The 21,288-nt window shown below is 66.3% G+C and overlaps 7 protein-coding genes across 7 annotated transcripts; 5 read left to right on the top strand and 2 right to left on the bottom strand.

The window, feature by feature from the left end:
* Positions 1-2,062: 2,062 nt before the first annotated feature.
* Positions 2,063-3,695, top strand: EMIHUDRAFT_116755 (hypothetical protein; the record flags this gene model as incomplete). The annotated part of the gene is made up of 6 exons (XM_005774849.1): positions 2,063-2,727; positions 2,795-2,879; positions 2,931-2,980; positions 3,092-3,212; positions 3,265-3,426; positions 3,483-3,695. The coding sequence occupies 6 exons, from the start codon at positions 2,063-2,065 to the stop codon at positions 3,693-3,695; spliced, it is 1,296 nt and encodes a 431-aa protein (XP_005774906.1).
* Positions 3,696-5,010: 1,315 nt separating this feature from the next.
* On the bottom strand, positions 5,011-7,486 carry EMIHUDRAFT_469641 (hypothetical protein). Its single transcript, XM_005774848.1, has 5 exons — positions 6,940-7,486; positions 6,489-6,624; positions 6,235-6,434; positions 5,787-6,123; positions 5,011-5,676 (listed from the first exon to the last, which is right to left on the bottom strand). Exons 1-4 carry the CDS (start codon positions 7,416-7,418, stop codon positions 6,096-6,098), a joined length of 843 nt encoding a protein of 280 aa, XP_005774905.1. The 5' UTR covers positions 7,419-7,486; the 3' UTR covers positions 5,011-5,676; positions 5,787-6,095.
* A 1,827-nt stretch (positions 7,487-9,313) lies between these two features.
* EMIHUDRAFT_240346 (hypothetical protein) lies at positions 9,314-10,363 on the top strand (the record flags this gene model as incomplete). Its single annotated transcript, XM_005774847.1, has 3 exons — positions 9,314-9,559; positions 9,692-9,931; positions 10,061-10,363. 3 exons carry the CDS (start codon positions 9,314-9,316, stop codon positions 10,361-10,363), a joined length of 789 nt encoding a protein of 262 aa, XP_005774904.1.
* Positions 10,364-10,399: 36 nt separating this feature from the next.
* On the top strand, positions 10,400-12,094 carry EMIHUDRAFT_240345 (hypothetical protein; the record flags this gene model as incomplete). The annotated part of the gene is made up of 5 exons (XM_005774846.1): positions 10,400-10,495; positions 10,729-10,770; positions 10,958-11,095; positions 11,534-11,869; positions 12,026-12,094. 5 exons carry the CDS (start codon positions 10,400-10,402, stop codon positions 12,092-12,094), a joined length of 681 nt encoding a protein of 226 aa, XP_005774903.1.
* A 5,403-nt stretch (positions 12,095-17,497) lies between these two features.
* Positions 17,498-18,473, top strand: EMIHUDRAFT_444281 (hypothetical protein). The gene is made up of 4 exons (XM_005774845.1): positions 17,498-17,644; positions 17,714-17,761; positions 17,840-17,920; positions 18,049-18,473. Exons 1-4 carry the CDS (start codon positions 17,585-17,587, stop codon positions 18,238-18,240), a joined length of 381 nt encoding a protein of 126 aa, XP_005774902.1. The 5' UTR covers positions 17,498-17,584; the 3' UTR covers positions 18,241-18,473.
* Positions 18,474-18,551: 78 nt separating this feature from the next.
* EMIHUDRAFT_48008 (hypothetical protein) lies at positions 18,552-18,953 on the bottom strand (the record flags this gene model as incomplete). The annotated part of the gene is made up of 1 exon (XM_005774844.1): positions 18,552-18,953. A coding segment is annotated over one exon (402 nt), but the record flags the coding sequence as incomplete, so codon positions are not given.
* Positions 18,954-19,302: 349 nt separating this feature from the next.
* Positions 19,303-21,072, top strand: EMIHUDRAFT_458167 (hypothetical protein; the record flags this gene model as incomplete). The annotated part of the gene is made up of 3 exons (XM_005774843.1): positions 19,303-19,352; positions 19,429-20,305; positions 20,383-21,072. 3 exons carry the CDS (start codon positions 19,303-19,305, stop codon positions 21,070-21,072), a joined length of 1,617 nt encoding a protein of 538 aa, XP_005774900.1.
* Between the last annotated feature and the right edge of the window lie 216 nt (positions 21,073-21,288).

The raw sequence follows: 21,288 nt of genomic DNA, 5'->3' as shown, positions 1-21,288 counted from the left end.
GGTGGGTGGGTGGGTGGGTGGGTTGGGGTGGGTTTGGTCGTTTCTCTCTCCCCTTCGCGCGCGTCTTCGAGGCACAGCTCTCGTCGTTGCCACAGCATGTCGTTCCTCGCACCGTGCCCACGCGACGGCACCAGCTGACCGAGATCGCGCTCCCTGACGGCTGCCGCGTGCCTTACGGGGGCGGCTTACGGCGCGCTCAACAAGTGTCAAGTCATCCGAGGGCGGACTGCTGTTACGCTCGACGAGTGCGACGCCGCTCCAGCAGCTCGAGGGGTTCAAACGCGAGGCGACCATCGTCTCCGCCGAGCTCGACGACGAGGCGGCCGTTATTATCTCCTGTCCTCGGGAGGGCGGCGGCGGCCCGGTGCAGAGTCGGAGGCGCGCTCCCGATGACAAATATTCGCCTCACAGTCAAACACGGCTGCTCACACGCCCAGCCGTGCTCTGGTGCGTCGCTTGGGACGCCTCTGCCGCCGAGATGTCGAGGCCGGCGCGCACTCTTCGACTTGGGCTATTATCTGGCCTCGGGAGGGCGGCGGCGGCGGTGTAGGGGCGGCGGCGAGCTCCCGGTGGCAAATACTCGCCTCACAGTCAAACACGGCTGCTCACACGCCCAGCCGTGCTCTGGTGCGTCGCTTGGGACGCCTCTGCCGCCGAGATGTCGAGGCCGGCGCGCACTCTTCGACTTGGGCTATTATCTTCCCTCGGGAGGGCGGCGGCGGCGGTGTAGGGGCGGCGGCAAGCTCCCGGTGGCAAATACTCGCCTCACAGTCCAAGATGGCGGCTCGCGCCCCCGGCCGTGCTCTGGCGTGCCTCTCTAGTCCCGCCTGCCACCCAGATACCGAGGGAAGGGCGCACTCTTCGACTTGGGCTATTATCTGGCCTCGGGAGGGCGGCGGCGGCGGTGTAGGGGCGGCGGCGAGCTCCCGGTGGCAAATGCTCGCCTCACAGTCCAAGATGGCGGCTCGCGCCCCCGGCCGTGCTCTGGCGTGCCTCTCTAGTCCCGCCTGCCACCCAGATACCGAGGGAAGGGCGCACTCTTCGACTTGGGCTATTATCTGGCCTCGGGAGGGCGGCGGCGGCGGTGTAGGGGCGGCGGCGAGCTCCCGGCTGCAAATACTCGCCTCACACACAGTCCAAGATGGCGGCTCGCGCCCCCGGCCGTGCTCTGGCGTGCCTCTCTAGTCCCGCCTGCCACCCAGATACCGAGGGAAGGGCGCACTCTTCGACTTGGGCTATTATCTGGCCTCGGGAGGGCGGCGGCGGCGGTGTAGGGGCGGCGGCGAGCTCCCGGTGGCAAATGCTCGCCTCACAGTCCAAGATGGCGGCTCACACGCCCAACCATGCTCTGGTGCGTCGATTGGGTCGCGTCTGCTGCCCGTGTTCTGTCTTATCGGCACGACGACAACAAGCTACCCCTAACCCTAACCCTAACCCTAACCCTAACCCTAACCCTAACCCTAACCCGAAGAACTCGGAGCATTCACCGAGAGCTCGCGTCAACGGACCGCTGGTTCCTCCATTCCGACCCGAAGCGGCCCGTTCTTAGGAGCTGCACAACGGCTTGAACTCTCTGACCGCCCGCTAACCCTAACCCTAACCCTCGGCTGTGGGTCAGGCTGTGCTGTATAAGGCGCGCGAGGCTGGGTGCTTTGCTACCTTGCTTGTGTCTCCCGTGGCCGGGACGGTTGGTTGGGTGGTGGGGGTGGGTCGGTCGGTGGGGGTGGGTTTCCTCGCCTCATCAGCCGGGCCGTGAGGTGGGTGGGGCTGGGGGTGGGTGGGTGGTTCCAAGCCTCAGCCGGGCCGTGAGGTGGGTGGGGTGGGTGGGTGGTTCCAAGCCTCAGCCGGGCCGTGAGGTGGGTGGGTGGGTGGGTGGCTCAAGAAGCTCGTGCACGTGAACGGAGGTCCAGAGGCACGTGGTGTGAGAAAAAAACGAAACGCTGAGGGGCGAGCAGCGTTCAGCTGTCCACAGAAGGCTGGATAGGAGGCGACGTTTTTCTTTTTCCTGTCTCACAAGCGATATCCCGGCAGCAACACGCACGCCGGCGGGATCTTGTCACACATGCACATGCGGGTGGTTCTCCAACGTCTCTTCTCGCCTCGCGCCATCGCGATTGCCATGTGCAGTGCCGCCGCGCGCTTCGATGCGCCGGCCGTCCTCGCGCAGGCCGCCGATGACCGGTCGGCTCCTGCCGCCGAGGTAATCCGCGCGCTCAAGGAGATTGAGTGCGCTCCGCCGCCTGCCGCCACGGCGGAGGACCTGTCCGGACGGTGGGAGCTCGTCTTTTCGACGGCGGCGGCAAAGCTGCCGCTCATCGACGGCTACATGCCCAACCGCGAGGTGCTCGAGTGGGACCTGGCGGCGCGGAGGCTCAAGCTCGAGATCGAGACGCTGCCGCTGCTGCCAAAGGTTCGTGTGGTGGGCGAAGAGCTCACCTTTGACGCGGCGTCGCAGACCCTGACGTACTCCGTGAAGCAGAAGCCGCCCTCCCAGTGGCGCGTCCTTCATGTCGACCGCGCCAATGGGCTGCTCGCGGCGCGCTCCTCGGTGACTGGTCTCAACCTCATCCGCAAGCTGCGCGGCGGCGCCATGAGGCCCACAGCCACCCTCGCCGCCGCCGCCCTCTCCGCCGCCGCCTCCGCCGCCACCGCCTTGCGCGCGCGCCGTGCCGTCGCCACCGCCGCAGCGCCGCCCCTGGGGCAAGACTTGTGCGAGGAGTTCGCGCTGTGCGCTCCAAGACGAGGGCTCGCGCCGCTGCGGAGAGCGCCTCTTCACGCGCCTGCCCGTGAGTAGGTACGCGCCGCCGGCCAGCCTCGCGCCGCTGCAGCGCGGCAAGGAGCCAATCCCTCTGGGCGTGCTCAAGGCGGCGAGGGTGGAGGTGTGATCGCGACCGTGAACAGCGCCTCTTCACAGCGCCGCCTGTGAACAGGCGCGCGGCGAGGTGCACCGCGACGGCGACTGGCACCGCTCAGTGCACGTGTGGCTGATCGACGCCGCCGGCCGGCTGCTGCTGCAGCGGCGCGGCTCCGGGATCCGAGGACACTGACCCTTCCTTGACAGCGCCTCTCAACGGCCTCAGACCGCGAATAGGCGCTCTGCCTTCAAGGACACCCACCCCAACCTGCTCGACGTATCGTGCGCAGGCCACATCACCGGAGCGGACGGCGTCGTCGACACGGCGGCGCGCCCGCCCGCGGTTGGCCGTGGAACGGTGCCGGCCTCTTCCACCCTCACCTCTTGGAGCACGGGCTGCTGCTCAACAGGTGCGCGAGCTGCAGGAGGAGATTGGCGTCTCGCTGCGCGAGGCGGACCTCGAGGCCGCTTGGGTCTGCACGCTGCCCGCCTCAGCCGAGGGTGCGACGGCACAGCACGGCCGCTTTCTCTGCCGCGAGTACCAGGCGTGCTCTTCTCCGTGGCTCTTCTCCGTGGCCGGAGCTCTGTGCGCCGCGGAGCCGCCTCACGCCTCCAGCTGTTTGGATAGGAGATCTTCCTCGTGCGCTGCTCCGCAGGCTTTGACGCCGCCGCCCTCGCCCTCGACCAGGGCGGCCAGGGCGAGGTTGCCGGCGTGGAGTGGCGCGATGCGAGCGAGGTGGCGGCGGCGTGGGCCTCTGGAGATGCGGGCTTCGTGCCGCGCACGGCCGTATACGGCGCCATTCTCTCCGAGGCCATCGCAGGGCTGGACGGGTCTGACTAGGGGCCTGAGGTGATCGGGAGGATTCGAGGTCGTGAGGGCGCAGCGTGAGCAGATAGGTTTAGGCATAGTCAGTACAGTCAGAGCAGAGTGGACCACGGGGCCATGAGCAAGAGACTGCAACGCGGTGCAAGAGCGCAAGCGACCACGCTCTCCACGCACCACGGACCACGCGCGTCCACACGCCACCGCGCACCGGGCGCATGGCGCACCACCACACCTGCACCCCACCCACACCGCGCAGCCAGAGGACCCGCACGCGCCGCACGGCCTCTCCCTCTCCGGCTAGTTCCATTTCACCGTCTGACACGCTAATCTTGAAAACGCGTCCAACGGAGCTCCGTGTTGCTCCCAGCGCCCTCCCCCGCGCTTCCTGCGGCCATGGCCGATGATACTAGTATGAGAGGTCATCTGGCTACCGCGAGCGCGACTCAACTCGCCGACGTCGTCCGATGATTGTGCCTCAAAGTCAGCCTTCGGAGGCTATCGCGGGGTCGAGCCGGCAGTAGCCGTGACATGTGGTTCCACCACCCCTCGCAGGCTTTGCCTCTGACCGCCACCGTTCCCAGGCTACCTAATGGGATGGAAAGGAAGGCTCGGCGAGCGTATAGAAGCGTGCTCGACCTCGTCGTGGCAACCTGTACCGCAGCGCTGGTAGGCGCGATGAGCGTCGTGCCACCTGACCCAAGACGGGTCGCAGGCGTCGTACCGAGCGTGTCGAGACCGTGTCCTGATGTGATCTGCACGGGTGAGTCACGTCGGCGTCAAAGGAGCGACGTGCGACCTGTCAGAGCTTGATCTCCGATCTCAGCGACGTCGAGTCGTCTCCGGCGTGCAACAAAGGTACATCCACAGGACGCGCAGAGGCAGCTGCGACCCAGCCGAGTGGACGGCGTCACACCGCGCCACCTGCTGTGTGACGCCGTCCACTCGGCGGGGTCGCAGCTGCCTCTGGAAGGCACCGAGATGTACCTTTTTCGCGCAATGGTCAAAATCAAGGTTTTGTAACGCGAGCTGTGCCACAGTGAAATGGAACTAGCCTCCGCGGTCTCGGGTCTCGCGCGGCTCTCCGCTCTCCGCTCTCCCCATTGCCATTCTCCGCTCACGATGCGAGAGAGCAGAGTCCAGAGAGACGTACAAGCGTCGTAACTCGTATAAGACGTATAACACCTACAGCGTACACGCGGGCTACACGTCGACAGGCCGGACAGCGGACTCGATCTCCGCCTCAGCGCGCCTCCGGACAGCCGGCCGCGTGTCCGCGCCAGCCGCCACCGCGGTGTCGATATACGGATTCCAGGGGGAGGGTCAGATTTCAGATGAATGTAAACATTGTATCACGTGAGTGTAACAATACCCAAGACTCTCCACATCTCCTCCTATAGAATATGTGCTCTACTACGGACAGAAAGCTCGCACAGTGTCGCTGCCACTGCACGATCGCGAAAGCAAGAAGCGCCGACAGCACCGGCTGTCGGCGCTCACGAGGACCAGACACAGTTCAGAGCCGCGCCGTGGCGCAATCCACGCCTCGCGTAGATGAAGCCCAGCCATCCCATTGTTTTTGGATTTTCTCTGTGCATGCTGTGCTGCAAGGCGGTCTCCTGCTCGCGGCCACGATCTCGCGGCCACGATCTCCTGCTCGTCGGCCGCCTCCCGCCTCCCTCGCTGGCGGGCACACCTCAGCAGGCGCTCGGCGAGCGCTCAGCGGCCGTAGCCGTTGGCGTAGCCTGCGGGGCGACCCGCGTGCTGTGGCGGGCCGCCGCGGCTCACGGGCAGGGAAAGCGCGCCTTGCGGCCCCCTCGGGTTTGTTGGGTCGTACGGCTCCCGTCCGCGCTTGACTCCTCCTCCGCCGTGGTAGCCGGCCCCAGCGTAGCCGGGGGCGAAGGAGGGTGGGCCGTGGGACGGGTGTCCGTACTGCTGCTGCGATGGCTGGCCATACTGCGGCGCAGCATGGCCATACTGCTGGTAGTGGCCCCCGTACCTACGTCGCGAGGAGAGGGCCGTGAGGGTGTGGATGCCGCTTGGGACGCGTCTTCTCGAGACTGGCTGGAGCGAGACGAGAGGGCGTATTCAGCATCTAGGAGCCCGTGCTGTTGCTGCGAGGGCGCGTGCTGGGGGCGCTGGTGAGCGCCGGCCCAGTGGGTTGTCGCCCCTTGGGGCTGCTGCTGCGTGGCGGCGGCGGGCGGCACATTCTGTGCGGCCTGCTGGCGCCGTTTCTTGGCCGTGAACTCGTGACAGGCCGGGTACTTTGGTAGGTCTTCAGGCTTCGTCGGCAGGGGGGGTGTCCAAAAGTAGTCGTGGTCGAGCGCCTCCTTGGCGGTGATGCGCCTGGACGGGTCCATCGCGAGGAGCTTGCGGAGCAAATCCTTGCCCATCGGCTCGAGCGCGGCGAACTTGTCGTCAAAGCGCGACATGTAGTGCCGGCCGCCTGCGCGCGCAAGGGGGTGGGGGGGATGGGTCAGAGGCGGGAGGGGGAGGCGGTTGGGATTTTGGTGGGGGGGGGGGGGGGGGGAACCAGGGGCGTGGTGGGTGTGGTGACCCCCGCCCCCCGTTCTGCTTGGTCATCATGTCCAAATAGGCGAGCTTGGAGACGCCGGGCCACGACTGCTCCGTCGGGGTGCCGAGCAGCTTGAAAACAAGGTCCAGCTGCTCAAACTCTTTGCGGCCGGGCAGGATGGGCTTGCGGAGGAAAAGCTCGGCGAGGATGCAGCCAGCGGACCCAAGGTCGATGGCGGGACCCTAGTGCGTCTCACCGAGCAGCAGCTCGGGGGGCCGGGACCCCAGCGTGATGACCCGGTTGGGGTACCCCTTTGATTGGGCGTCAAAGGGGCGCGCGAGCCCAAAGTCGGCGAGCTTGAGCTGTCCCCACTCGTTTATGAAAAGGTTCGAGCCCTGCAGCCGGGGCCAAAGGGCAACGGTTGCCAGAAACCTCGGCCCAGGGTGAAGGAATGGGATAGGGGGGAGGCGTGGCGCGGGAACGGGAGGGGGCCCAGAGGGAGCCGGCCCGAGCAGCCAACCCCTCGCAGCCGCCAGCGTCCTGCGGCCTCACCTGCCTCTGGCGCCTGAAGCTCGCCCCCACTGCGGCGGTCGGCCGCGGCACCCCCCCCCCCCCCTCCCCCCCGGGCCGGCCGTGCCCGCGCGCTGCCCCCCGGTCCGCAAGAGAGGCGCCCCTCTCCGCGTGTGGGGTCCTTGGGAGGACCCTGGGAGGCCCCGTTGGGGGCGGCGGCGGCGGCGGCGGCGGCACGGGGCGGCCCGCGCCTTGATGTCTCGGTGGAGGACGTGATTCTTGTGGCAGTAGCAGATGCCCTCGAGGAGCTGCTTCATGTAGCACTTGATCTGCCCCGGCGAGAAGCGGTGCCCCGAGTCGGACAGCCCGGTCAGGTCGTGGTCGCAGTACTCCATCACCATGTAGATGGAGCCCTTGCCGTGGTTGTAGTCTGACGCGTCGGAGGTCACGATCTCGTGCAGGCGGACGATGTTCTTGTGGTTGAGCACCTTGAGGATCTTGATCTCGCGGATGGCCGTGATCGGGAAGCCCTCCTTCTCGTTGTCCATCCGCACCCGCTTGAGCGCCACAATCTCACCCGACTCGCGCGAGCGCGCCTTGTACACCTGGCCGTACGTCCCCTCCCCAACCTGCTCCACCTTTTCGTACAGCTTGATGCTGCGCGAGGCCCCTGAGGGCCCACCCTCCGTCACTGCCCCCTTGCCGTCGCCGACCATGCGCAGGGTTGGCGTCGGAGGGGGCAGCGGCGGGGAGGAGCAAGGCCCCTCGTGGGGCGCGAGCGCCTGCGCGCAGGGCGGCAGCGGCGTTGCTCAGCGCGCGGTTCCGGGAAGGGAGGAGGCGTTCCGGCTCGGGGAGCACCGCGCGCGCGGTGGCGCACGCGTGGGGGTGCACCACACGGCCCGAGGGTGGGGCAGCAATACGCTGCGTCTGGGACGCGGCGCGGAAGCGGCGCGCGCGCTGCCCCGGAGCGGCGCGCGCGCCCCTTCCTGCGCGCGCGCGTGGGCAGGCGCTCCGAGCACCGCGAGCGAGCCCCATCTCGGCGTGTGCGGCCCCACCCCCCTTTGTTTGCGGCGCGCCGCGTGCACACTCAGGGGCGCTGGCGGGCGGCGCGAGGGGAGGCACCTTCTCCACTTGACAAAAGAAAACTCCGCGCGCTCCCGCCATAAAGGTAAGGACTTTGTCTCTTGGCACCTTGGAGTGCTGGGGGGGGCGACAGGGGGGACGTGGCCTGAGTGATGTGTACGCCCACTCAGGATGTGTGGCAGCCCGCTGGCTGTGTGTCTTGTGAGCTTGTTTGTGTCTGTGTGTCGCTCGTGCGTGTCGTCATCATCTGTCTTGCGTCCACCCATACCGCGTTGGTGTCCAGTCCGAGCCTGACTGTTCTTCACCTTACTACATACATACATACAAGGACTGTGGAGAAGTAGGTTCGCTCATAATGTCCAGCCACGCAGACAGGGGGAGGCAACCGATGCGAGTCGACTGGTGTGTGTCGTCGTGGTTTCGTATCAAGAATACTCACACACTCTCACTCACTCTCCCCAGCCGGAGGCATCGCCGCAACGCTGGCTGCGCCGCGGTCCCGCACCCGTCGACGACGCTCGGGCTCCCCCCTCCCGGTCGCCACCGTCACCCTGCTCAACCCCTTCAACGGAGGCTCCCTGGAGCAGTACATGCACATCGCGCTCCGTAACCCGCTCGACGCCGAGCTGTACGTGCACGGCCTGGCTGCGCGCATCTTGTACAACGACGTGCATGTGGGCACGGTGTCGCTGCCGGAGCTGAACGAGCACGAGGCCATCGTGCTACCGCCGAGCGCCACTTTCGTCACCGCCCGTCAGTACCCGGTGCTCCTGCACGCGGCAAACGTCGCGGACCTCCTCAAGCTCCTCAAGCAGATCAGCCCGCCGCCGGTCGGGGAGGGAAGCGCCATGATCAACCTGGACGCGCGCATCGCAGCGAGGGTGGGCGGCGTCGAGCCGACCCTCGTCTACCGGCAAAGCAACGTCACCTGCCTGCTCGAGAGCTCTCTGCTCGGCGTCAAGCTCCACGAGAACTTTGTCGCGGAGGAGTCTGGCAACGACAGCAGCTCCGACTATCTCGAGGAGGGCGCCTCCAGCTAATGCGCGGCCTTCCGAGGCTGCGCGCGGGGCCTGAGCCCCCAGCAGGCGACTCATTATGCCACCACTCCTCTGCCGCGTCATGGCCATGCGCCACCCCCGCCACTGGGGCTGTGCATTGACGCCGCCTAGCACACGCGCGAGTGCTCACGGGCATGGGCTAGCGGTAAGGGATGAACGAAACGCCGGCTTCGGCCTTCGCACAGAGCTTACGAGGTTACGAGCGGAGCTAGCCGTTTCCATGCGGGTGGGGATAGTTTGTTTTTGTGTTACTTTGGTGTTCTTGCGGTGACCGTGATTTTGGTGTGCCAGTGTGAGACCTTCGTGTAGTCGTAGAGAGAGTGTGTGGTTGTAAAGAAAGAAGGAAAGACTGCCTTGGAGCGATTTTAACTCTTCGTTCGATTGGCACTTGGGCTTGCTAAAAGAAATCCACTGCCGCCGCCGGCCACGAGGGCCGCCTGAACGCACACTCGCGGTGCACTCACTGACCCATGGCGTCCACGGACCCTCGCTTCGCGCGGTTGCACAGTGACCCGCGCTTCAAGCGCGCGCCAAAGCGCGAGCGCAAGGTCAAGGTCGACAGGCGCTTTGCCACGATGTTCACCGACGAGCGCTTTGCCGTCGGCGGAGCAGACAAGTACGGGCGCGGCGCAAAGAAGGCGCAGGCGGGTGGCCTCGACCGGCTTTACGAGCTGGACGAAGAGGATCCAGCCGCAGGCTCGGCTGACGTCGGCCAGGTCTCGGCGGAGGCGCGGCGGCCTGCAGCAAAGGCGAGTAAGAAGAAGGCTGGCAAGGCGGCTGCTGCTGCTGCCGCGGAGGCGGCGGCGGCGGCGGCGGCGGCGGCGGCGACCTCCGGCGAGGAGGGCGAGGAGGATGGCAACCTGTCTGACATGACCGAGGAGGCGACCTCGGACGAGGAGGCGGGCGGCGAAGAGGAGCAGGCGGCGCTGGTGGAGTACCTCGATCAGGCGGAGGCGGTGCCGCGCGTGTCGGAGGGGACACGACGGCTGGCGGTGTGCAACCTCAACTGGGACCAGGTGCGCGCGGTCGACCTGCTCGCCGTCCTCAAGTCGTTCGAGCCCGCGGGCGGCGCCATCCGCTCTGTCTCGGTCTACCTCTCTGACTTTGGGGCGGAGCAGCAGGCGCGAGACTCTTCCGAAGACACTGCCTTACCGGCCACGCGCCCCACCGTTCACGCCAAGAGGCCCGTTCCTGACACCTTCGCGGCACGTCTGTAGGCTCGCGAGGATGTGAGTGGCCCGGCAGGCGTCTGGCAGCAGCAGCAGCAGGCCGGCGGGGGCGAGGAGGGCGAAGAGGCGGACGGCGCCGAGGCGGACAACGAGAAGCTGCGGCGGTACGAGCTGTCTCGCTTCCGCTACTACTACGGCGTGGTAGTCTGCGACAGCGTGGCCACGGCGGAGCACCTCTACGCCGAGTGCGACGGCGCCGAGTTCGAGTACTCGGCGAAGCTTTGCTGCAGCGAGCCTCGAGCCGCGCGCGCCATCGGCCGACGAGTTCACGAGCGGTGCGTGAGCGGGTAGGCGATGTCGCTCGACCTGCGCTTCATCCCCGACGAGATGAGCTTTGAGCGCACGCCGCGCGACGCCGCGACCACGCTGCCGCCCCGGTACAGCGCGCCGTCTTTCTCGAGCTCCGCGCTGCAGCAGTCGAAGGTGCGGCTGTCGCACACGAGTCCGTGACATGACCTGTCCATCCATGACCTGTCCATGACCTGTCCGTGACCTGTCCGTGACCTGTCCATGACCTGTCCATGACCTGTCCATGACCTGTCCATCCATGACCTGTCCATGACCTGTCCATGACGAGTGACGAGTCCACTCCATGGCGTGCACATGGTCTGCCTGCTCATGACCTGTCCCTGACCTGTCCCTGGTGCGCCCCGCAGGTGCAGCTGTCTTGGGACGCGGATGAGTCGGAGCGGACCCAGGTGATGAAGCGAGACTTCACCAAGGGCGAGCTGCGCGAGCAGGCGCGAGATTCGCCGAGATCCGCCGAGACTCTTCGAGATTCACTTAGATTCACGAGATTCTCCGAGATGCGATGGGCAAGGCTGGACTACGCTGTTCCCTCGCCTGCCGACGGTGTGACTCACTCACCGCCCACCGCCTCCCCAGGACTACGCCGCCTTCCTCGCCTCCTCCTCCGACTCGGACGGTGAGGCGGACTTCGAGTTCGAAGGCGCCGCGCCGCCGCCGAAGCGCGGCTCGGCGAAGCGGCTCGGCGAGCTGCTCCGAACGGGTGGAGCCGCCGACGTCGAAGACGCCGACATGGGGATGGAGGCGACTTTCACCGCGCCGGGCGGCAAGCAGGGCAAGCGCGGCGGGCGCGGCGGCGACGGCGAGGCGGCCGAGGAGACGGTGTGGCAGGCGCAGCAGCGCAAGATGCGCGAGAAGCGGCGGGCGCGCAAGGAGGCCGCTGCGGCGGCGGCCGACGAGAGCGGCGCGGAGGGCAGCGGCGAGGAGAGCGACGAGGAGGGCGACGAAGAGGGCGGCGGCGGTGGCGCCAGCGGCGCTGTGGAGGGGGACGCGTTCTTCGAGAGCGCCTTTAGCGACGACGAGGCTGGCGGCGGCGGAGGAGGCGGAGACGCCGCCTTCAGCGATGACGACGTCGGCGAGGCTGAGGCGCCGCCGCCACGCGCGTCGAAGAAGCGGCCGGCGAATGCATCCTCGGCATCGAGCGGGGAGCGCAAGGAGCGGCGGCGGGGCAAGAAGAAGCGAGGCGCGGCCGCTGAGGAGGAGGGCGCGGGAGGGCGCTCCGAGGGGGGCGGCAAGGCGAACGCCGAGCTAGAGCTCTTGATGATGGACGGCGGCGACGAGGAGGGTGGCGGGGGCGGCGGCGCACGCAAGGGGTACGACGTGCGGCGGCTCGAGCTCAAGCAGAAGAAGGGCGCCAAGGGCCGGAGGGCGAAGGCGGGAGGCGGCGCGGGTCCATCGGACGACGGCTTCAAGCTCGACATGGACGACGCGCGCTTCAGCCGGCTCTTCTCGTCGGCGGACTACGCCGTCGACCCGAACGACCCGCGCTTCGTGCGCACGCACGCCTCGGAGGCGCTCCTCTCCGAGATCTCGCGCAGGCACACCGAGGGGCGCGAGGCGGCGGCGGTTGCGCCCCGCCGTCAGCCGCCGGGCGGCGGGGGCGGCGGGGGCGACGGGACTCTCGCAGCGCTCGTCTCTGCCGTCAAGCGCAAAGGCGTGCGCAAAGAGGGCAAGGCGGCCGGCTCGGGAGCCAAGAGGCGCGAACGGCCTCTCTAGGGCTGCGGGTTGATCGGACAGGTCCCACAATCGAGAGTGTCGTCACGGTCAGAGAGGAGATTCAGAGAGTAGACAGAGAGTCGCGCTAAGACTATATGCACGACATCTCAGCTCCTCGGACCTCGCACATTGGCTAAAATCCCCGCCCGAGCCCACTCGTATATATATAAAAAATAGCCGTATAGCATGGGTTTATATCGGGGGACGTTGGCCAAAGTACAGGTTTCGATCCGGGCCACCGCACAAATTTTGATCAGCAAATTTCGATTTTTAGCAATACCTTAATGTGATGTTACAGGTGGGTTAAGAGGGAGATGTGCGCGAGCTGCGGGACCGCCGGGACGGCGGGCGGGTGATTGCGACGCGCCGCCACTTTTGGCGACTTTTGGGACGCGCGTCAATCGGCCGAGATTCGGCATGGCAGGCGAGGGTGTCACGGCCATGATCGTGGCTGCTGACGCCGGAGACAACCCGCTGGCGGACCGCCGCGAGGACCGGAAGGCGGCGGCAGAGCGGGAGAGGAAGGCCAAGGTGGCGAAGGTCGCCTCGCAGGCGACGAACGCGATGGCGGCAGTGCGGGCGCAGCTCGATTTGCGGAAGGTGGCAGCAGACAAGGCGGCGAACAAAGCCAACGACGACGCGGGGGCGCCGGTGAGGGCGTCGTCCACGATGCTCGAACGAGTGTTCGATGCCCGCCTCGACGGTCCGGACAAATACGTTGTGGCTCGACGAAAGGAGCGAAAGACGGCTGCCGGGGCTGGCACTGCTGCCGATTTGGCGGCGGGTTTGGAGAAGATGACGGACTCCGTCGTCAAGATGGCGAGGAGAGACGGCGCCGACGGCAACACAGTGACTGCGGAGCACAAGGCGCTGCTGGATGACGTGGCGGTGGAGCAGGGTCGCAAGGCGATCGTGGCGAGGGCGGCATCAAACTACCGCCAGCACACGGCGTGGCTGGCGACATTTGCGACGTTTGTGCAGTGCTTTTACCCGTGCGGATGGCGGCACAACCCGCCGCTCGACGGAAGCGAGGGCGCAGGGACAGCTATCGACCCGCGGCTGGTGGCTCTGTACCTGGCGATGGTGGCGAACAGGCTGGTGCCGTTGGGAGGGTTTGTGTGCGACCATGTGGACGGGACAGCATCGTTTGCAGCGAAGGGGAGGAAGGCGAAGCACACCAAGGGCGCGGAGGCAGGGGAGCGGTACTACGGCATGGCGTACGTGAAGACCTTCCTCGACGGGCTCAGCGGTTACTCGCGAGTTTGGCGCGTGATGGCGCCGCAGTACGACCCGGACTGGTACGACACGATCTGGGCGCTGCGGAAGGTGTGCAGTGTGCGACTCGACTCGAACCGACCTTTCAAGGCGGCAGCGCTGTGCCCGGTGACAGTGGCGTCGCTGCTTGCGACGCTATCAGTGACAATACCAAACAACTCTAACACTCACACGTCATTTGGGGCCTGGAGCCCCTGCAAAATGATGTTTATGGAGGTTTAAAGTTTGCGGGGGGGGACAGCTTTGGGCGGTCGACTTCAATTTTGGGGGGTTCAATACCAAACAACTCTAACACTCACACGTCATTTGGGGCCTGGAGCCCTGTTCACGCGCGCGCGAGACGTGCAGACAGGGTTGCCAGGTGAGAGCGAATGGCGCGGTTCACGCCTCGCACAACAGAGAGAGAGATGCGCTCTGCATGGTGGGACATAAAAGAAAGCGAGTACTTGGGCGAGTAGGCCGTGCGGTCGACGCTGCCGCGCGCGACTTTGCGCGCGAGGCGGCGCAGCTTGAGAACGGCGGTGGGCGAGAAGCCGCCGCCGAACGTCTCGTGGAGCAGCAGGTTGAAGTTGTTGCGCTTGACAAAGATCGCGTCGTGGTAGAAACCGCGATGCGCCTTGACGTAGCCGTGGCCGTTCTTGTGGTCGAAGGGTTGGCCGGGTTGCCCGCGCGCCTTGCAGCCCATGTTTAGGCGGCGGGCCTCAATACCAAACAACTCTAACACTCACACGTCATTTGGGGCCTGGAGCCCCTGCAAAATGATGTTTATGGAGGGTTAAAGTTTGCGGGGGGGGACAGCTTTGGGCGGTCGACTTCAATTTTGGGGGGTTTACGACGGTTTTGGGGATCCTGCCGACGCGCTACAGTGTTAGCCCCACTGCACATAAGATGGACACCTCAACGGGAGCGCCCTCGCAGCACCCGGGGCCGACGCCTGCAGCCTTAGTCTTGGCCCGATTGCCCTGTTCACGCGCGCGCGAGACGTGCAGACAGGGTTGCCAGGTGAGAGCGAATGGCGCGGTTCACGCCTCGCACAACAGAGAGAGAGATGCGCTCTGCATGGTGGGACATAAAAGAGAGCGAGTACTTGGGCGAGTAGGCCGTGCGGTCGACGCTGCCGCGCGCGAATTTGCGCGCGAGGCGGCGCAGTTAATTTCGAGGGGCGGCCGCAAATTTTGAGGTAGATTTTGATTGTCAAAATGTGTCCGTCTTGGCACAGGATAGAGCATATAGGCGGCGAACACCCAGGTGCGCAGGGACATCGCGACTCTGCCCGCTCGCTCGACCCTTTTGCCGCGAGAGGGCGCCGGCCGGGTGTAAGAGGTGGCTGGCGCCCTGAGGCGGCAATTGGTGGCGTGGGGAGTGCGGAACGCTACTGGCGGCGTGACAGGGCCTCTCTCGGTTGCGTGTGCCGCCCATCGGCACGCGGGTGCGCAGACATCGCGCGACTCTGCCCGCTCGCTCGACCCTTTTGCCGCGAGAAGGCGCCGGCCGCGTGTAATCGTGTAAGGAGGTGGCTGGCGCCCTGAGGCGGCAATTGGTGGCGTGGGGAGTGCGGAGAACGCTACTGGCGGCGTGACAGGGCCTCTCTCGGTTGCGTGTGCCGCCCATCGGCACGCGGGTGCGCAGACATCGCGCGACTCTGCCCGCTCGCTCGACCCTTTTGCCGCGAGAGGGCGCCGGCCGCGTGTAAGAGGTGGCTGGCGCCCTGAGGCGGCAATTGGTGGCGTGGGGAGTGCGGAACGCTACTGGCGGCGTGACAGGGCCTCTCTCGGTTGCGTGTGCCGCCCATCGGCACGCGGGTGCGCAGACATCGCGCGACTCTGCCCGCTCGCTCGACCCTTTTGCCGCGAGAGGGCGCCGGCCGCGTGTAAGAGGTGGCTGGCGTCCTGAGGCGGCAATTGGTGGCGTGGGGAGTGCGGAGAACGCTACTGGCGGCGCGACAGGGCCTCTCTCGGTTGCGTGTGCCGCCCATCGGCACGCGGGTGCGCAGACATCGCGACTCTGCCCGCTCGCTCGACCCTTTTGCCGCGAGAGGGCGCCGGCCGCGTGTAAGAGGTGGCTGGCGCCCTGAGGCGGCGATTGGTGGGGTCAGCTCAGGCAGCGGCGTGCGGTGCTGAGTCTTACTCGTCGGCGCTGGGGCCAGATCCCAGCGCAGAACTCTGCAACGCTGGCATACAAACACAAGAAGACTAACCCTAACCCTAACCCTAACCCTAACCCTAACCCTAACCCTAACCCTAGGTCAGCGTGTGGGGCTGAGTCTTAGTCGTCGGCGCTGTGGGGCCAGATCCCAGCGCAGAACCCTGCAACGCTGGCATATACAGACACAACCAGACTAACCCTGACCCTAACCCTAACCCTAACCCTAACCCTAACCCTCTAACCCTAATAACCCTAACCTAACCCACCCCCCAACTCCACACCGCAAATTTGAAAGATCTTGATGAAAATCAGGCCCGACCGCAAATTTCTTCAAAATTTTCGCAGGCGCTCCGCGCCTGCAGATTTTGAAATAAATTCGACAAAATTGGTACCTGGCCCAAGGGGGACGGGTGTGTGGCAATAACACATCGTGCATCTCGAGCACGAGGCCGCACGGAGGCGCACGCAGCGACCGCTGACAGGCTGACAGCGCTCGCGCAGGCGCAGCGGCCCGCAGGACGGAGAGGCGGGCGATCGAGGGTTTGAGGCCCCGCGCGCGAGGACGGAGAGGCCGAGACGCGAGAGCGGGAGAGAGCGGGGGTGGGCGTGGGGAACGCCCTGTGTCTCGCGTCTGAGCGCCCCGCGGATTACAACGCCAGCATCACACGCAAACGAGTATTTTATCCAGTCCCACACCACAGCCCAGTCGTGATGCCCACGACGGCCGAGAGCAGGGCGACGCTCACCCACGCCCATCGGTCAAAGAGCTTGAGCCTCGAAGCGCTATAACGCGCGACGCGTGCAGCGTGCAGCCCGATCAGTGGGCAGTTGGAGCCGTACGCTTGCGCGGTGTGGCTCACACAGAGTGCGAAGACGAGCTCGTCCTGCTCCATCACAAATCCAGCGGCCACTGCGTTGAGGATGAGGTCGTGGTTGGACGGAGAGCGCAGCACGAGCCTGCGGCGGGGTGTCATCCGTGAGGGTGCGCCGAGCTCGCCCCCCCGGTTCGAAGAGCCGGCGCCCACTGCCGGAGAGCAGGACGAGGAGCGCGACAGCAACCTTGCCGCCGATGATGCACACGTAAAAGGCGGCGCGCTCCCTTGCCGTAATGCCGCTGACAGGCCGCGTGACCGCGGCTCCTGAGCCGTACTGCGCAAGCGCGCGTGGATGCCGGTCAAGGTACCTACCCACAGTTTGGGCCAAGCCGACTGCACGGAGGTGAGTGTGTACGTGTACGCCTCTGACGCCATTTGAGCACCTTTGAAAGCGCAGCAGTTCCATGGCCGGGACAGTGCGAAACTCGCCCAGCCACAGGTGTATCTCGTACGACTCGACCAGGTCGCGCAGCCCTAGCAACGCAAAGGTACACGTCGCGACGGCGCGGAGGAGCGGGCTCCCGTTGCTACAGCTCGCGTCCAGCGCCTCCGCCTCGACGACCGACTGCATCAGGTAGGCAGCGAGCGTTGTCTGGATGAGGTAGGAGAGGAGCAGTGGCAATGCGCCGTTGCCGTGTAGGAAGAAGTCGGTGGCGCGCGTCTCTGGAAGCGCGTTGAGCCAAAGGAGTATCGCATTGCCGTAGACGCTGTCGCGCGGGAGAGCACGCGTGATGCCTCCCACCTGGCTCTCATTGGCCGTACCAGGGCTGAACGGCTCGCCGACCTTCTCCAACATCTCGTCCAGCTGGCCTGCACGCCCCTCTGCCGCTTCGGCTGTCTCCATCGCCAATGCATTGCTGGCCAACATCTCCTCCAGCTGCCCTGCCCGCCCCTCTGCCGCATCGGCCGTCTCCATATCGCATTTGCGTGCCAGCGTGTCACAGACTTCGCTTTCCGTTTTAGTACGTACGTACTTCATGCTTACTGGGAGAAAAGGAAGACGGGGTTGTGTTCTCTAGGCCCCTAAGGGCCCTACGCGCGGCGTGAGAGCTGGGAAGGAACGGGGTTTTTCTTTTTTCACTGGGAGTGCATGATCGCGCTGGCTGCACACACCGCACTCGCAAGCTTGCGCTTCCGCGCCTACCCGCTGGTCGCGGTACCAGCTATAGCAGCTTCCCGATCGCAGTGCAGCAGCATGAGTGAGGTCGCAAAGGCTCAGACCGCAGCGCCCGGTGGCGACACCATCTTTGGAAAGGTGCGATATATGCACGCGACTGCTCATCGCGGTGGCGCTTGCGCTGACTCCTGACTCCCGCCGCCGCAGATCATCCGGAAGGAGATCCCGGCCAAGATTGCGTACGAGGACGACACGGTGGGCCGAGCGCCGTCGTTTGTGACCCGTCCGCAGTGGTGGTTTGGCGGCGGTTGAGCTGCTCCTGACCGCCTTCAGGTGCTGGCGTTCCACGACGTGGCGCCGCAGGCGCCGGTGCACGTGTTGGTCATCCCCAAGAAGCCGATCGCGATGATCCAGGCGCACGGCTGCGGGGCACCTCACGGCGCCTCGTGAGTGTTGGGCGACGGTGGCTGTGATGGCGGTGGAGGCGGCAGCAGTAGAGGCGCCGCTCGTAACGCCGAGCCGAAACTTTCTGCCCGCCGCAGGACGTGTGCGAGGACGACGAGCCGCTGATTGGGCACCTGATGGCGACCGCCGCCAAGGTTGCGAAGGGTCTCGGATTGGATGACGACGGCTACCGACTGGTAATCAACAACGGAAAGCACGGCGCGCAGTCTGTGTACCATTTGCACGTCCACATCCTTGGGGGGCGGCAAATGACGTGGCCGCCGGGGTGAGCAGAGGCCGAAGCCGTGAGGGCCGAAGCACCATCTTTGGTGCGCACGGCGCGCGGCCGGATAGGATGAGACGCAAGGCCTCATACAGACAGAGACACGTGTGCAAGCGGACACGCCCCTCAGAGGGCCTTCTTGCCACCTCGAGTTCAGTGGCAGAGGAGAGACGTGATTGTGTCGAGAAATCACGCAGGGATAGTTAGCATTGCATTTGATCTCTAGACTCTACACGACCCATCGTAAGCCGCGTCGGCAGCGGAGCCGCCGCTCGAGCGATGATTCCGCCGCCGCCAGCCCGCGTGCGCTTCGAGCGGGTGGTGGCGCGCGACGAAGGCTGCGACGATCTGGCCGTGGTCGAAGGCGAATTTCGGCGGCGCTCGCTGCAGATCGCTGGTCGAGACCACGCGGATGCCCTTCGCGTCGTCGCCGCTGCGTGGTGTGCCCCGCGCCCTGCCCACGAAAACCAGCGCAGCAGTGTGCCGGCGCGGATCTCGCCGTGGTTCGCTAAACATACACCACTGCTGCAGCTGCGTCACCTCGAGGCCGGTCTCCTCGGCCGCCTCGCGCGCCGCTGCAGCCTCTGCGCTCTCACCGACCTTCACGAAGCCTCCGACCATCGCCAAGCCGCGACCGTCCTTGCGTTCAATGAAGACAACGTGGCGCACGGTGCCGACGCTGTCCTCGAGCTCAATGATCACGTCCGCTGCGAGGCTTGGCGTGCACAAGCAGAACTCTTTCTCTCCGCACAGGCAAGTGCCGCTGGCAGCGGGCTCGACGAAGTCGCGCGTGCAAAGAGAGTTGAGTGGACCGGACAGCTGCGCGTGCCGCAAGGTGAGGGCGAGCGCGTACACGGAGACGGCGACGAGCGCGAACTCGGATCGGCTGGGCATTGTGCACCCGGACGCTGGGTTGGTGGCGGAGCGCGGAGCGCTCACTACTGTGCCGCCTGGCTCGCGCGCGCGCGTTTTCTTCATTTTGGGAAGCTGCAACAGACGCGCTTGCCTCCCAAAAGCGATGGGTTGGGCGTGTTGTAAGTATTTTCCACCCCGTGCGAAGAGGAGGGCGATGAAAAAAGGTCTTGGCTGGGTTGAGGAAATTGCAGGAGGCGTCACGAGGTCGTGTGAGAGAGAGATTTTTAGCATTTTTTTCTCGTGTGTGAAGCCCGGGCGATCGCTGGAGCGGTCGCGCCAGGCAGATGTTGATCAGCGTTCTACTCTCGACGCATGCCCACGCACGAGCGCTCACCAATGCTGGCTTGTCCGCCACCGCGGCGCTCGTCTCGCGCTGCGGCACAGCGACTCCGGATCGCCTTCTCCGTGTCACCGCCTCCGATGTTGCGGTCGAGAGTGGTGGCAGCATCGCGAGTGCACGCTCGCAGCTCGCTCTTCTGTCGGCAGAGCTTGGAAGCATGGAGGTGTCCCAGAAGGGCCACCTCGTCTACGCGTTTCCGCGCGACGTCCTGCGGCGCGCTCGACGACGCGAGAGCCAGCAGCCGCTCGCTCAAGCAGAGACGGCGGGGAAGGCATGCATCGGGCTGATGCTGCTCGCGTCTGTCTGTGCGCTGCGCCCGCTCCTCGCACGCGGCAGCGGTCACGCGCAGCGCGTGAGCCTGAGGCACGAGTTTCGTGCGCTTCGTCACGCCGTCGTCGGAGAGCAGCGGCTTACAGGCGGAGGCCCTTTCGACGCGGGCGGAGAGGGCGCAAGGGCTGGCGGAGAGGGCGCAGAAGCTGCCTCGGACGGAGAGGCGCGGCAGCTCGAGCAGAGCCTCGCGCTGGCGTGCTTCGCCTTTATGTTTGGCGACGGCCGGGCGCGCGTGGCGGCGCAGCGGCGCGAGGCTCAGCTCGCCGCCGTCGCGCGCTGCATCCGCGCCAGCCGAGGCGCGGTGTGCGCCGCGCAGCTGCGGCCCTTTCTGCTCGACCCCCCGCGGGCTTCCGTGCGCGGAAGCCGCTCGGGCGGCTCCTCATGGGGAGCAGAGTCCGCCTCTTCATGGCTGACGGAGGTCGAGCCGTCGCTCCTCCCGATCCTGCTCCGCTTCGACGGCCGGCCCGTCGCCACGGACGAGGGCGAGGTCTGCGCCTTCCCCGGACCGGAGGAGGCTCCCTTGCCTCGAGCCTCGAGCCCTCATCCCTCTCGGAGCCCTCGCAGGTCGTCTACTGCTTCCCTGACCTGCTCGCCACCGCCGGCAGGGACGCCAGCTACGGCCTCTACCCCACGACCGCGCCGGTCGTGCGCGGGGCCGGCTCGGTGCTCCGCCGCCTCTCCGGACCGAGCGCCGACCGCTCCGACTACTGGGAGGAGGGGGTGCGACCCTTCGCCACCGGCGCCTCGGCCGCGCTGCAGCGCAAGGTGTACGCCGTCGCCTGCGCAAACTTGTGTGCGGCCGTCGTCCTCGGCGGCCTCCTCGGCCCGCTGCAGCTGTACTTGCGGCGCGGTGCGGGCGGCGCTGCGGCGCTGACTGTGGTCAACTTCGTGTACGGTGGCATCCTCACCAACGGGCTGGCGTGGCTGCTGCTGCCGGCGGCGCGGCGCGTCCGCCTCTTCCGCGATAATTGGGCGGCGCGCGGCCGCAACCGGCGGAGGAGGAGGCTGGCAGAGCAAGTCCTCGCCGCGGAGGCGCCACTGCCGTTCGTGCCGCCGCACGGCGAGCGGATCGCGCGCGGGATGCGCGCGGCGAGGCGGCTGCGGGCGCGCGGGCGAGAGCACGAGGCGGCACGGGACGATGTGGTCTACACGACGGCGAAGGACGTGCTCGAGCAGGCGGAGGCCCACGACCCATCGAGGGAGGCGTGGGACGCGGAGCTGGAGCGGAGGACGGGCAGATTGGGAGCGGCATAGTCTCACTGACATGAGCTCGGCACTCGGGTGTACATACTGTATATACAGCGAGCGTGACGCGCGAGTGGCGAGAGGCTGTGCTGACCTGTGCGCGCGCTCATCACATAACATCACAAACGAAAATTTAACGCACGCGCACGGGCCACAACTCGAGGGGCCCGCACACACGTGTCGTCGTGCGTCAAAACACAAAAGCCGTGCCAGCGTGTGCCACGC

Source organism: Emiliania huxleyi (assembly GCF_000372725.1).
Source record: "Emiliania huxleyi CCMP1516 unplaced genomic scaffold EMIHUscaffold_306, whole genome shotgun sequence".
Classification (NCBI taxonomy): domain Eukaryota; phylum Haptophyta; order Isochrysidales; family Noelaerhabdaceae; genus Emiliania; species Emiliania huxleyi.
This window is presented reverse-complemented; position numbering and strand designations above follow the sequence as displayed.